We start from the raw sequence: 15,148 nt of genomic DNA, 5'->3' as shown, positions 1-15,148 counted from the left end.
TCTGTCAGAAAGCGGCTTCTGAGGTTTGCAACAATTCAGCATCTAAGCAGCTGATAGTAATAAAACAAGCAAGAGCTTCCTTAGGGCACAACACACCACAATTTGCCTTGCCTTGTTTGTTCTGCTTATCTGGACGTCTGTGAAACAACAGTACTCTTCTTCAGAAGTCCTTACAAGAAAGGCATCATCGCCTTTTCTCATAGCAGATGAAATTTATTATTAGATTTCTTTTGTTTAATAAATGGAGTTCTGAATAAACCCAACAGAAGGTAAAGTCTCAAGTGAACTTGCAGTGAGTAGCATAGAAGAATCATTACCTATTCCGACTTTGTTCTTCAGATTTATATATACAGTTACATTGCGGAGAGATAACTAGCTTTGTTTTCAAGAACATGTCAATATTCAAATTATGGAACTAACTAAATCAGGCCACGTGCCTTACAAAAAAGGTATTAATCTTCAGTGTCAATGCTGATGATAAACCTGCTTCAAGTATTTTAAAGCAATTACTTGCTGCCGCTGCCCCTGCAATTTCTCTAGTTCCTTCTTCAGCTCTTCTGAATACCACCTCTCCTCCTGGGGGGCAAGAGAAAGAACTGTAAATTTGGTTGTTTAAGACAGTGGAACACTTTGCAATTTGAAACAAAGAACTAAGTGCAAGTAAAATACATTTCCAACCTTCAGCGAAGCCTGTAAGTCTTGGACTTCTTGTCGGAGCAGTGATACTTCATCTCTGAATAAATATATTCCCAGAGTGGAGAAAATGAATATACAGTGGTTATATTTTGTCAATTACATACAGGTTATAATGTGTATTAAATAACTGGAGTGATAGCCACACACTACATAAATATAACTTAAGTAATTATAAATAGTTATTTTTAGATTTTTTGAAACTTGGAACAAATTGGATTAATAGATACTTATTAGTTCACTTTGCACATCACTTGAAAAATGCTAAACATTAATTGGACAAGTAAAGAAATAGATATGCAAGAAGTCTCATGAAAACAGAAGGTAAGTCTAAATCGGTGCATCAGCTCAGCCACATAAATTCAGAATGGCAAAGCTGTGCATTGGTACATTTAACTGTTTTGCATGCCTTTTTATGAAAAGGACAGGTTTGTTCTCCTTCACTTCCCGTATCATGTAAAGGAACACTGCCAAGAGACAGCACACTATCTTACTTCTTTTGAAATACACAGTTTTATGTAATTTTTCATCCACACAGCAATTCAGCATGCCCCACAGACACACTCACTTAATGGTCTGAAAGTTTAAAGCCTCGGGATTTTAAGTTCTCAAATTCTGTGCTTGAGTCTCCAGCCAAGCAAGAACACAAGATCCAAGGCTACAACTGTTACTAATTGATTTAGACAGCAGCCTTCTGAATCACAAGTCTCCCTACAGAATTGCACAACTATACATATAAGGATAATGTTGCATTACTCCGCTATAGCCACTCCAAATCTAGAATACACAGGTCATCAAAATAACGCCAAATATATGTGTGTGGGTGCCAATGCCAATACATTCTCTCAGTTTTATACCATACAGTTTTGTTGCTTCTGTGCTGCATTATCCCCTCCTCCACAGATGTTCTTTTAAATTATCTACACTTAGGAGGAAAAAAAAGTCAACAAAGTAAGCTATTCCTTAGCTAAAGTGAGAAGGCATAGATTCAATCTACATTAGCATATTAACATCTGGTCAGGGTCATCAAGAAGCAAGTGAAACACATGCTTGAACCAGTGACGCAAGAATTCCAGGGTGGACCAATTTTAATAGGAAAACTAACACAGGATATTGGGAGGGTAATTTTTTTTCAGAGGAAGGTTTTCTGCTATTAACACATTATTTCTGCTTGTGTGAGACATTTGCTGGAGGTTTGCAAATACTACTGCACTGAGGCAGGTGCAGCTGTAAGCCAAAACCCATACATTGGTTGTGGGTGGAGAAGACAGAGCCGCTTTCTCACCAGTATCAGTAAGTAAATCAGCTAATATTCACACCTAAGATTATAAACAAAATCTCAGGCAGGTGAAACAGCTTACTATATTGAAGTTGGGCTGAACATATACCAGATCTGCAGTACTAAAGCACTTAAGATGCTCTGGTCTTTGTAGCAGATAAAAGGTTTTGAAGCTGTATAAAAATAGGTTGTAGTAGAAGGGAAAGAGAAGGGGAGGAGGAAAGAGTTTGTAGTGTAAGGACCCTTCTACAATAGTTGCTTCAATATTCCCAACACAGTTTTGCTTGGCAGTTTTAAGATGAAACCTACATACAGTTTAACTGACCAGTGGAAAACAAATGGAGAAAAAAAAGCGTAAGAGGTAACTGTAGACATTGTAATTTTGTTTTTCTTACTGCCATCCAAATCCTCACCACATCTCCCTTTCTGCTACAGCTGTTACAATTCCTTCCTCCTCTCAGCACATCTAAGCCTCACCATCTGGCAAACCCTTTTTACCTTTTCCTTATGCTCCATGTCATTCCCCACCTGGAATGCCAGTGCCTCCATCCTAGCACTGAACACCAATAGCCTTGCTGAATCACAACTGGAGAGGGTTACATGATTAACTCTTGGCACTTAACCATGGTAGTTTATTGCAGGGGTGGGAGGAAGAGAACACAAGGTAATTCATAGTACCTAGCTTTCTCTATTGACTAAATAAGGAATTTCACCTCCCAGTCTTGGTCCCATGAATTACATGTAAGCTTCACTCCCAGATGCAGGCTGCAATATTTAATATGGTATTTCAAGTCTTGGAAAAACACGTTTATGCTGAATGAGAGTTTTCTCAAGCAAGCACGCAACTGAGAAACATTAAAGAATGCCACATTAACAGGAAGAAATAGCTCATGTGTTACACAACAGCTCTCACCAGACTCCTTTCACTCCATCCACACTCCCTGACCTTGTCCACTTTTTCAATTATATGAGAGAAAACAAAGCCACTTGTCCTTAAACTGTCAAGAGCCAGGAAAAAAAAAATTCACCAGCCAACATCTGGTTGACATTGGAAAATTGCAGGCATAAAAATAAATATTTCATAAAATGTATAAAAAAATATATTTATGACCAATAATTCCCCTACGTGAATGCTATTATTATACTAAAAGTATTATTTCAGGTCGAAGCTATATCACTCTGAAAAGGCTTAAATCAGACAGAGAAGAAATAACTCATTCTTGAATAAATGTGCACATAGGAAACCCAATATAACTCCACTAGTACCCTACCACTTTCTCCTATATAAAGCCCTAATTTTGATTTCTTTTGTTGCAGCAGCTGGGAGAGAAGGCAGCTATCCACAAGGAAGGTCCCGTCTGTTGTGAGGACAAGACCTCTGCTGATGCTGGCTCTCGCTGGCTCGCCAGCTCTGCACAACACCAGCAAAATACAGTAACAACTGAAACGTGTTACCTTCCACACTCTTCTCACTGAAGAGCCACCTTTTCTCTTGAGTTAGTTACATAAATATACATATTTATTTCAGTGTAGTTATTCATCATTTTGGGTCCCATTTCTACTAGTGACAAAACACTTGAACCGTTTACTTCCCCGCATCGGCAGAAGCCAGCTCAGTTAGCAGGTAGCCACCTGCGGGGTCGCACAGTGCGTACCCCCGCTTGCTGAATGAGGCCACAGGCAGCTGCTCGCTGACACTGGTGTGCACAAACAAAGGGACTTTGGGGTAAATGTGACAGAACAGCAGCATGGACTGTCATTTACAACAGTCCAAAATAAACACTGAACAGAAAAAGATCTAGCAAGAAGCAAAAGGAAACCTGTGTAAATTTTACCCCTAAGAAAAAAGCTTCCCAAACCAACACAGGCAGACTACTCAGTTAAACTCTTCTAGAGAAAGTTTCATACAATCAGCTCCTGCTACATACCATTGGTCTCAAAAATAAAACAACCCAATATGCTTTCTAGCAAACAAATCAAACACCACAGTTTTGACTAACAGTTAAATAAAACAGAGATTTCTGAAGATCAGCATGGAGTTTCTGTAACACAGAAGGAGAACTAGCGACACAGACAGAAACTTACAAGATTTGCAAATAACTAGGTAATATGGGAACCTATTTAGGCAAATACTGACATTGTAATTGCCTGGTAAGTACTCTAACTACCCAGGGGCAAAATCAGGTTTCCTGTCTGTCTTCAGGGCTGTCCTCCACCATACTCAAAAGGTGAACTTTCAGTTCTACGCCAGAAATTAGGAGGAAATTTTATTTTTTTTGCCACACTCCTAAAAATCATTCCAGTCTATAATATTGCATTGTCAGCTGCATGAGAAACAGGTGACTGAATTAATAATATAAACATGTGTATCTGATTTTCATTTATTGTCAGATCAATATCAGCCAATGGAAGTTTCAAGCTGCTTTTTAATTGTAGCTGGAAACGGGGCATGAACATTTAAATACTTGACTACATAATTAAGTGTTCAAATTAATACATCCTTCAATGTAATCAGAAGCAGCTCAACACTGACACAAAAGCAAATGCACAAATGAGTACTGTTTCACCTTTCCGGTGACAGATGACCTTCCCCTCCATGAGTTGAATCAATGCCAGAATTATGAACCGCTTCATAGTGCTTAAACAGCTCCTCAGCTGATCCATGAGACTTCATACAGAGGGGACAAATAAAACCCTATTATAAAAAAGGAAAAGAAAAACAAAACACAAAAAAAGAGGTAAGAAACAAGAAATATTTTTCATCTTATTTTTACACAGAATTTTAAGTTTTGTTTGTGCATCTAAAAGGTGGCAAGTTAAGACTCATACTCATTTTTCCATGCTCTGGTAACAGTTTTGGCAATTAAAAAGTTAGAAAATGCCTACAAAAGTAATAATTCACTTTTCAGTGTTTTTTTTCCCAACAGCATTACATACTAGTAACAAAACCTTTATTTAGAAAAATAAGAAGTCATTTCAGAAAGACTGCTCTGCAATTTCTTTCCCCCCTCAAGAAAAGAATTTCCTATACAACTTTCCATAAAATCAGATTCTTCTCCCAAAGAAGAGACGGGTTTGCTGTTTGGTCTTAAAGAAGGAGTTACAAAAATCCACTCTAAAGCACAGCTATTCATACACTTATTACCACCACATTTAGGCTACTGATTTTAATACGGGCCAAAAGATTAAGAACCACTTTTTACCTTGCATATAATTAATTAGTAGACACAATTCAGAGAAATACTACCTCAAGAAATTCAGATCTCTACAGCCATCCACCCAATACATCCATTTGCATTCCAGTATATTTCCTGCAAGCTTACCAGAATGAAAATTCAGCAGAGCAATGCCCTCGTTCTACCCATTGGCCCACAGACAAACGAAAACAATAAATATGATGTACCTCTAAACATTCATGTGGTGTCCAAAGTGCCATTTATAAGAAGTACCATCCACCTCATTTTATCTAGCAACCTATTACACCTCTTTTTAAGTGCTGGGCTTCATACTGGTTCTTCACTTATTTGGCTATCATGCCAACTCTGAGCCCAATTCCCATTTACACTACAGCCCATACACACCACAATGGCAAAACAGAGATAGGTGAGAGGAAACAATTTAGTCTCACATTAAAGGCTTCCTGTAATTCCAAGCTGTGCAAAGAGAGCCTCGTGTGAGATTAAGACCCTCTGTTCCTTAAATACATTTCAAATACACTTTTGCATATTTCTGTGTCACCTTCAGCTCCTTATGCCAGTATGAATCGCTGCACATTCCAACACTAAACCAAGGCTCTCCAGTATGCAAGATGAAAGTACTACTGTGGGATTATCACACTTCACCTAACATACACTCCCATACGACTCCTGAAGGACATATGAAGAGTTCCGACACTCCTTTACTGCTTTTAATTTTGCATTTGCATGTTAATAGGCAAGGCACAGAACTTTAAATATTAGCACAAAGTGAACATCCTGAATGTGTATGTTGATAACCACAACAGCACTCATCTTCTAACTTGACATTCACAGTATTTTGTTTGACAGTCACTAAGAATTCAACAACCAAACACTCACATGGATTCAACCTGGGAGAACCCTCATATTCAGCTACTCAAACATGGCCGGATCTCCAGAGCACTGGACAGGGACTTTATAACTGCTATTATTTTTCTAGTGTTTCAGAAATCAATTTCTAAATAGAGTTGCTTATCAAACCCATCACCTATCATATTGAAGATTGATTTTGGCACAACTAGATCAAACAAAACAATATACTCCTTCCAAAGCAGACAACGGGCATTTACACTTAACAACCATTTATTTATCTCCAGAATTGATCACCACTTTTACTCCAAATTAAACCATGTTAATGCACATATATATGTATATGTGCCAAAACTGCTACAGAAAATTTGTTTAAACTACTAGGTTCCCAGCAATGCTAATCTCACACAATTAGCATGTAATTATATGATGGCAATAACAGTCACTTTAAGTAAAAGAGCCAGAGGAAGGTTCCCCTGGCAAACAGCAATGGCAGTGAACCAGAGGAGGGATCAAATAGCAAGAGATATTTTTCTTCCAAGTAGATGACAGCAGTCAGTCTCATACAATGACAGTGAAACAGCATCCTTTTGGGATGACATGCTACCAAGAGGTTCTCAGTGTTGTGATTAGTTTCCCTGTGACAGGAACGTCTGCTGTTAACAGAGAAAAGCAAATGTTCCTTATAGCACCACTAAGTGCATCTAGAAAGAATGAATGTAGAAAATTGCTCTCGCCTCTCCTTGCTTTTGCTCTTTATTTCTTTCCATTTAAACAGCAAAATCTTTTTCTGTGTTTGGTTTTTCATGGGTTTGGTTTTTTTGTAACTGGGTTTTACTCTGTGGAAAGAGGAGCCCTGGAAAAGAGGAAATAATAGATTATATTTGCAACTAGCCCAGAGGAACAGCAATCATTCATTTGTCTCAATTATAAGGTAAAGCCAGCCCACAATTTCCCCAGCAGGCAGATCTGAAGGCAGTGGCTGCAAGGACAAGGGGCCAGAGGCAGAGCAGAGCTGCCAAGCTGAGGGAACATGCTGCAGCTGAGAGCCCACAGGAGGACAGGAGCTCCGGGGACACAGGTGTGCCATCGCTGGCAGAGGAGGGAAGAAGCATGGACAAAACCTCCTCTCTGCAGTAGCCACCCCCTTCCTCTCACACAGGCAGGGATAAAGAGCGTATCACCCATGAGCCCCAGTCTCTCCACCAGCACTGCCATGACCACAACCAGCTTCACTTTTTGGGGACCTGGTGTTGGAGTCAGCACTGGATTACAGCTCTCACACATGCCCTTACTCTAACGCAGCGTTTTCTACACATCTGATGTACAAGCTCTAACAGAGTAAGATGTCACCCTTCTGCAACGGGGCATCCTCGCCATCCTTCCTGTGCTGAGCTGGGGTGGGCAGGAACACCAACTCCTACAGCTGCAGGCACCAACCGCTCGTACATCAGCCTTAAACTGCATGAAGCCAGCACCCAGCTGTGTTTCGCAGGCTGGTAATACTCAGATATCAACTCTTCTGTTGGCAGCGTTAATTCAGGTCTCTTTAGAGTAAGAAAATCGGAGTCACCAGGATCTTCCTGGGCACCAGACAGTAACAGACAGGAGTTCAAAGGTTTCCTGGGCCTGCAACTATTAGCCCCAGCTGACAATCTTGTTCAGGGACTTGGGTTGGCGAGTCTCTTGCTTTCTCTCTTTAAAAAAAAAAAACCAGCCATAAAACTATCTCTCAGCAACATCTTGAGATTAATTTTGAAAATATATGCAAAAGTGTATTTTATTAATCTAAAGGCAAGTGTGTGAGAAGAGGGGAAGAAACCTGATGGTCTGAGATGCTTAAATATTGTACGCATTTTTTTTAGTTCACAGGAATTCAAAGTGCAAGATTCAAAATCAAGTGCAAGATATTCCTATATTGGGACTATGCCTGCCCTGGATAAAGAGGAGACTGCAGTTACAACCATAAGAGGTAACACTTGTCACCACGACCTGGGGGAGCTGAGGTGTCCTTTCCAGTAAGCCTGAACTTGGCTCCCTTAACTGACAGACCCCTTTACAGAAGAAGCAAGTATGACAGCAATGGTCTTGTAGCTGAAGAAGGAAGCTACCTTATAAAATATCCACAGCTATGCTTTTCAAAAGGTTGTATTTGCCAAGAGACACTTAGTAGGTTTCCTTTAAAATGGATTTAGAAATTACTTTGCATAAAGCACAGCCACAGAGAAGTGAAAGGCATTTCACCTTCTTCATTTAATAAAAGCAAAGACATAATTTGTAGCCCCTGCATCACTGCACTGTAAATCGCAATGCCCTAACTGATGTTTCTAGTTGGGCTCCTTCTTTTCTTTACACAGGGAGAAAAGAGCACAGATGTTAAATGATTATTAGTTGAGTTTTGTTTTTATAAACAGAAAATCTTTTCACCAGGAAATGACAATTTATTGAGTCCAAAGCTTTCTGCACATGCCCATCAGTTAACGGAAAACAAAAAGAAAACCACAACCACCATATGCACAAGTTTTTATCAGGAAGGACTTCTTAAGATCACCACAGAATTTCTGAAGACAGACAGAGCAGGAACAGTAAAAAAGAAAGAGTCCCAACCAAAAGCCCATATACACACACAAACAACCCACTTGGAGTCTGCACACAATTTATAGCTCAAAATAGCCCTTGGCCCAGCAGTCAAGGCATTCCAATGAGAATGACAGAAATGCTAAACTTCAAATCCACATTTTTTGATCCCAAGGGAAACATTTCTCTTTCAGGTGGACACCTGCGAGCCATGCCTAGCCCCAAGTGCCTCCACAGCACCACACTGTTTGCCATGGGACAGGCCTTCCTCAGTACAAAAGACTCATCAAAACACACCAGTTTCACTCAGAGAAGAACAGAAATTGCTACATAGAGGTTTTCCAGGGAAGCGTCTTGCCTCACCTTAAGTTATAATGCCAAATTTCACCAAAGTTCTTGGACTCCGTGGAAGCACCAAAGGCTTCTTTACTTGACTTTCCCAAGGCAGACTGATGAATAAGCCTGTAGAAGAATGTTTGCAGCTATTTCCCCCCTCTAATAGTTAAGATTTAATTTCAGGCCTGATAAAACTAAGTATCTCAGTACTCCCTTTCCTGAAAGGCATGGAAGGTAAATGATTCCTTTCAGGTAACATAAATATTCATACAAATCATTAATATAACATTCTTTGGGAAATATGCCAGGATGCCAAAAGCAACACTGGAAAGAAACTCTCACTCCAAGAACTACCATATTTGTTTTTATTGTACCAATATAATTTACAGGGCTATTAACTGTTGGAAGAACTTTGGTCTCCCACATCAAAACACACTGCTTAGGGAGAGCTGGGGCACAGATCCACAGGTGCACAGTGCACAACCAGACCAACTGCAGGCTACCATAGAGCCCTCCTAATCCTCAGACTATTTTAAAACTGATTCAGAAACAGTTTACATAACAGAAAAATTAATGTATAGGACTGAATGGATTGTGTCTCTGGCTTCTCCTTATATTACTCTTGTAGGACTGGAAGGGGTAGGGCAGGGTGTAAAAATATGTTTTTTCAAATTTCAGCCTTCCCAGAATATTGTCTTACTTGCAATGTTTTTTCCTCACCATTCTGCACAAACCTGATCTAATGAAGTTGTGTAGTGTGATGTTTTGAAAACCAGTACTTTCCTTACTCACTACCAAAGACAATCGAAGATTTTCAAAAATATTCTCTCAAGAGGCTGAAGGCTCCCACTTGTGGTTTAAAAAACAACCAAACATTTACATGTCAGTGTCTACTCCCCAGTCACTACCAATGCAGGGCTATTCAACACAGTTAATGGAGCAAGAAACTAGTCAGCTAACCTAACAAATATGTATACCATATGTAGGATCAGCATAACAGCTCTCTGGGCTCCATCGTTGATAACCAGAGCCTGAGACACCTACATACACATGCATTAAATCTGTCTTCATCTGCCAACTGGCCTTGTTTCCCCCAGAGCTTTAATGAAATGGTCTTTGTAGAGCTAATATAAAATCTCGTCTTAAGTAACTAATGAGTGCAAGTACAGCTTGCAACAGTTTTTACACAATGGAATTCAGATTTGCTCATATAGTTGGAGTCCAAGAAATAAGGTACCCTATTTAACTTTGAAAGTCACAGCCATAGCTACACAGCTTCCTTAGCATTTTCTTGAAGTATGTGGTGACTGTGTAGTCTATTCTCCAATCCCATTTTTATACTGCATAGAACTGCACAAGGGGTCCCCTTTAGGCTGCTATGCTTGCTGCTGATCTACAGCTGCATGTAATAGGGAGCCATATAGCACACATAGTGCACACATAGCTCTATTTGCTAATACAGAGCTTCTGCAACATCTTGAATTTTTATGCCAGCAATTATGAGTCAAGCTTAAACTTTGCTGTTTTCCACTGAAGTCAATTTTATTCCACAAGCACTCTCTCTGGAAAATATTTAAGTACTGTGGTGAAAAACAAACAAACAACAACAAAAAACCAAACCCCACAGAATTTCAGTTTAACTGATACTTTTACCATACAGAAAAGATTAGTGACTATTCTACCATATACATGCTATAGGACAGCTTAGCACAATCCAGTATGCATTTTAACATGCTTGGCTTCACATGACCAGGCTTTAAGTTTAAATAAATTTGAATTTCTGGGCTTCGCCTCTGACCTTCCAGAAACACTGGGCCACCACTCAAGCCTACAGCCTGTTTCCAGTAAGCTGCATGAACAAAAAGCAATAGCTGTGATTCAAGCCCAGAAGAGCTTTAACACCTTCCAGCCATGACCTAGGTTTGTCCATGTCTCAGAATCCAGACTTAGATTAGCAACTCTTTCACAACTGTAGGTACAATAATCTGTATGCTGTGAATGAAGTCCAGCATGTTTAAAACCTGAAAGTAAATTCAGGATTTGTATGGCACATTTATGTGCCGAGAGGAATAAATGCTTTTCTGGATTTCTGACATACAATTCCAGCTTTTGTGTGTCACAAATATTTGGGAAAATTCTAAATTCACTGCTCACATTTTTCCACTGCAGGTGAACCTCCACAACCTTCCCTGATACAAGATTCTCCAGCAGTTATACAGTAAATCTAAGGTAAAACTCAGATATTTTCCAGTTATACAATGATTTAAAGGCTGCAACATTTTAATGACAGATTAGGAATTGTATATACTTAGGGACGAAGGACAGCAACTTATTGTTTCAGAACTGAATGATGTATCAAGTAGTTCCCAGGTGTTATTTCCCAAATACATACTGAAGTAATTAACTGAACCCTTACAAAGTTCTCAGAGGCAGATTAAACTGTCTGCCTAGACATCAAGGGGAAGACCACGTTTCATAATTTATTTCAGAAGTCTTACATTCTGATAAAAAATATTCATGGGGTATTTTAAGTTAAAGAATAAATAAATTAGGTCACTCTTTATATATTGTTAAAAGGAAAATATAGATGACTTTTCCATGCCTTTCACCAGAAAAAGCCCTTTCCTCTGTGTTTACATGAACAGTAAGATGACAGTGGCTTCCTCAGATAACATCTCTATTTAATCATTAGAAAAGTAGGTAAAAGGTAGTGTTTTCTATAATTAAGACCTGTAGTCCTCTTTAATTTTATAAGTATTTACCTTCCTGAACAAAAACAAAAAACATGACTTGCTACAGTTTATTTTATACCAGACTGCAGACTTGATGACTTCCCAGAAAAGCAGCTGGATTCTTCCTGAGAAGAATAGAACCAACATAATTTCTAGTTCAGTTATCTTCTTGTTTTATTACTACTGATGAGTAAGTCTACGATTCCGTCACAACCTACAAAACTACAATTTTGTCACATATTAGAGATTCTAATCTGGTGGATTCTCTATTCCTTAAAGTCGCATCACATGGCCAAGTCAAATCAAACCAGCATCTCTAATTCTTCATTCTCTTAGTTTTGTTCAGATTTTGCAGCAAATTAATGTACTTATGTAGCTCAACCAACGATTTTTGTTCCCGCGCATAGCAGGCAAGTACCACTGAAGTGAAAACAGCTGCCACAATCTAATTTGAGAGGCAATTGAAAGAGCAGCCGAAGAGAGTATCAGCATTAAAGCACTGACATGATGTTCTGTGTAAAACAAGTCCACAACGTTCCAAGGGCATCCATAAAAACACAAGATCCAATCAATTGCATCTATAGTAAGAGACAAATAGGAAAAAAAAAACCACCGTAAAGAACAAGGTCTTTTCAAACAAAGATTAAAAAACCCTACATTTTTGCACAACTAGTATGCAATTTACACTCTAGGCAATCCTGCTGTGAAAAGCCTATTTAGAAGACATCAGGTTCACATCTTGCTTGTATTACCTAAGAAATACATATTTTCTAAACATCTGAAAAGTTATGAAGACTACCCAGAAGAACTGCTAAAAAATTGCCTTAGATTTAGCCTAGTTGTAGATAATAAGACAATAGATACTAACAGCCACTATATTCTAAACATTGCAGGAGTACCATACAGTGGGGTTTTTGGATGCCTCAGGAGAAACCAGGACGGGAATTCTGCAACTAAGCCTCTCTGACTCACTGTTTAGATGTCCTGAATGTTCGACAGACAGTCAGGAAATGCTGGACATGCTTTAAAAATGTATCATTCCTTTAGGAAAAAGAAAACAAAACAGAAGAAGCCACACAGCTTTTGTTAGTGACACCACTGTATACATGAAAGTTGGGGAACAATGTCCCTGTTTGGGAATGTGGCAATGTGTGTGACTTCCATATGGCATTTGTTTGGCTGAGTTGGCTATATATGGGCAGGGACACTTGCCAACATTTTCATGGTTGTTCCTGCAGCCGTTGTCTTTTAAAGGCAGTGCTTGGGGGGCAGGGGAGAATTATTTCACTGTCATTTTCACAGGGTTTCATATGGTGCAATCCCTAGTTTGCAAAAAGAGGGCTGCACAGAGAGCTGTTTAAGAGGAAGACCATAGATAAGGCTGTAGGTATATGGGGATGATCCTTTCCCACAACAGGTCATCAGACACCTTTGAAAACTGCAGGTGTGGACGCCCATGACTGAAGAACAAGACCAATTCTCACTGCTTGGAGGAAAGAGAGAAGGGAAGGGCAAGGAGAACAGACAGGCAAATGACCTAACTTACTAAAATCTTTATCGGCAGGCAGGGTGCATCAGTGGAAGACAGATTGCTTTTAATTTTGCCTATAACTTTGTTCGCTAAGGTTGACAAATGCTTTTGTCAACCAAGTGACAACCTTTCCAGTCTCACAAGGTGTGACCAAACACCAGCCTTGAAACACGTCCTATCTCCTCATTTAGGAGAATGCACTGGGCCAAAAAAAAAGAACTCAGAAGCTTCTTCAGCATTGTTTCCAACAAAACATTTTTGAACTTTTCACAGTAGTATCCACAAGCAATAGAAAACCAAACACCAGTTTAAGCCAAATTCGGCAATGTTTCATACGTCTGCTACATAAGATGACATAGATCACATTATATTATTCTTATAATGCTGTCCCAGGAATGGCAAAGATGGAATAAAAGGTGACAACCTGTTGTGTTGATATTTCAGGATCACAATGCGCTTGTTGCAAATGCAGACTATCATTTTCCATCAACAAATGCAAACCATCTGCTTCTCAGTAGTTCAGTATTTTAACCTTTACATACTAGTATTGATGATAGCAATTAACAGATTTCCCACTTTTTCAATGCACCTATGCATGCTGATATAATAAAAGATCGAACTGAGGGAAAAAAACAATAACCCACAAATATATATATCGGCAATCTTTGTCTCTCACCTCTTCCGGATATTTATTGAATCACTGCACCAAGAAACATAGTTTTAGCTACGTGAAACAGCAACAGCTAGAAACAACTGAACTGGCATATCATGTGTTACACTAAATACACAAGTTTTAACAAGTTAAAAAGTTGTAATCAGCTACTGACCTGTAAAAAGTACTGATAAGTAACTGATGGTAGAAAAACAAAAACTCAAAAGCGGACAACAAGCTGCAGGCAACTCCAAGAAACAATGTTAAACACAACCCAACGTAAATAAGAGAGTAACTTCCTTCAGGTAACCAAGCTACCTCTGATGGCTCACATCCCAGAGTCTACTGGTACCGTCACATCAGGAATGCCACAGTCTGTCATTAGTGCATCACAGCTTATTCAAGCATGGCACTTGCATTGTGACCAGACAACACAGAAAATAAAAAGCTGACTTGACCATGAACAGAGCATTCTGCTTCAACAGGAGGTAGGAGTTAATTACAAGCCAGTCCCCAGTTGTCCTGGCTCTCAGGTCCCCTAGCACTCCAGGAGAGCAGCACAGGCCAGTTTTACCATAAGTCCTGCTCACTTTAACAAGTGACACTTTACCCTTGAAAACAGATCTCAAGTAACTCTAGGATAACCAGTGTATTGATGGCTTTCATCACCTTTGGGAATAACATCCCACAATTTGAAGTTTTCCCTTCAAAAATAGTGTAAATACACATCCAGTGTCAGAAAGGAAAAAAACCACTACTTCCCAAATGCATACAGCAACACAATAAAATCACATCACTCACATAGCCTAGAATAAATACTTCTATTCCAAAACTCAAGAAAAGTAACATTGGCAGAAAGCATGTAAAACTTCACCTCCATCCAAACCCGCTTAGTGCATGATGAGCTGCCTGGCCCCCAGATCAAATCTACTCCCTAAAGGTTCACAACAGAAAAAATTCAGATAGCCTTGTGCAGCTGAAGGCTGTTACTTTGAAGAATTTAGATTCTGTAAACTGAGAAGTGTAAAGCTGCACACTGTTTTAATTGTGCAGTTTCACTCACAACTGGAAGAATTTAGAAATGCACTACTATTTATACATCTATTAAGTGAAAGAGCCTTTGCGTTTTGTTGGAGGCATAAGAAAATTCCAATAAAACTCCATACAAAAACCCCTGGGTTTACAATTATTTTTATAATGTTGTTGCAATATGTTAGGCTTTTGAACACACTTGAGAAGCTTCTAAATTTTTTATATTCCGGTCCTCTGTTCCATCTTTTACCCAATATACCTATCTCCCAC

The 15,148-nt window shown here is 39.2% G+C and overlaps 1 protein-coding gene across 4 annotated transcripts in view; it reads right to left on the bottom strand.

Annotated features, from left to right (window-relative positions):
• The window catches only part of EEA1 (early endosome antigen 1), a 76,508-nt gene that overhangs the window by 49,241 nt on the left and 12,119 nt on the right, over positions 1-15,148 (bottom strand). For all 4 annotated transcript variants that reach the window (XM_037388118.1, XM_037388119.1, XM_037388120.1 and 1 more), the window contains 3 exons: positions 4,540-4,667; positions 679-733; positions 511-576 (listed from right to left, as the gene is read on the bottom strand). In XM_037388118.1, coding sequence (XP_037244015.1) covers positions 511-576; positions 679-733; positions 4,540-4,667 — 249 coding nt within the window. The remainder of the gene's footprint in view (positions 1-510; positions 577-678; positions 734-4,539; positions 4,668-15,148) is intronic.

Source organism: Falco rusticolus, chromosome 5, assembly GCF_015220075.1.
Source record: "Falco rusticolus isolate bFalRus1 chromosome 5, bFalRus1.pri, whole genome shotgun sequence".
NCBI lineage: Eukaryota > Metazoa > Chordata > Aves > Falconiformes > Falconidae > Falco > Falco rusticolus.
Note: the sequence above shows the minus strand (reverse complement) of the source record. Positions and strands in the feature narration are given on the sequence as shown.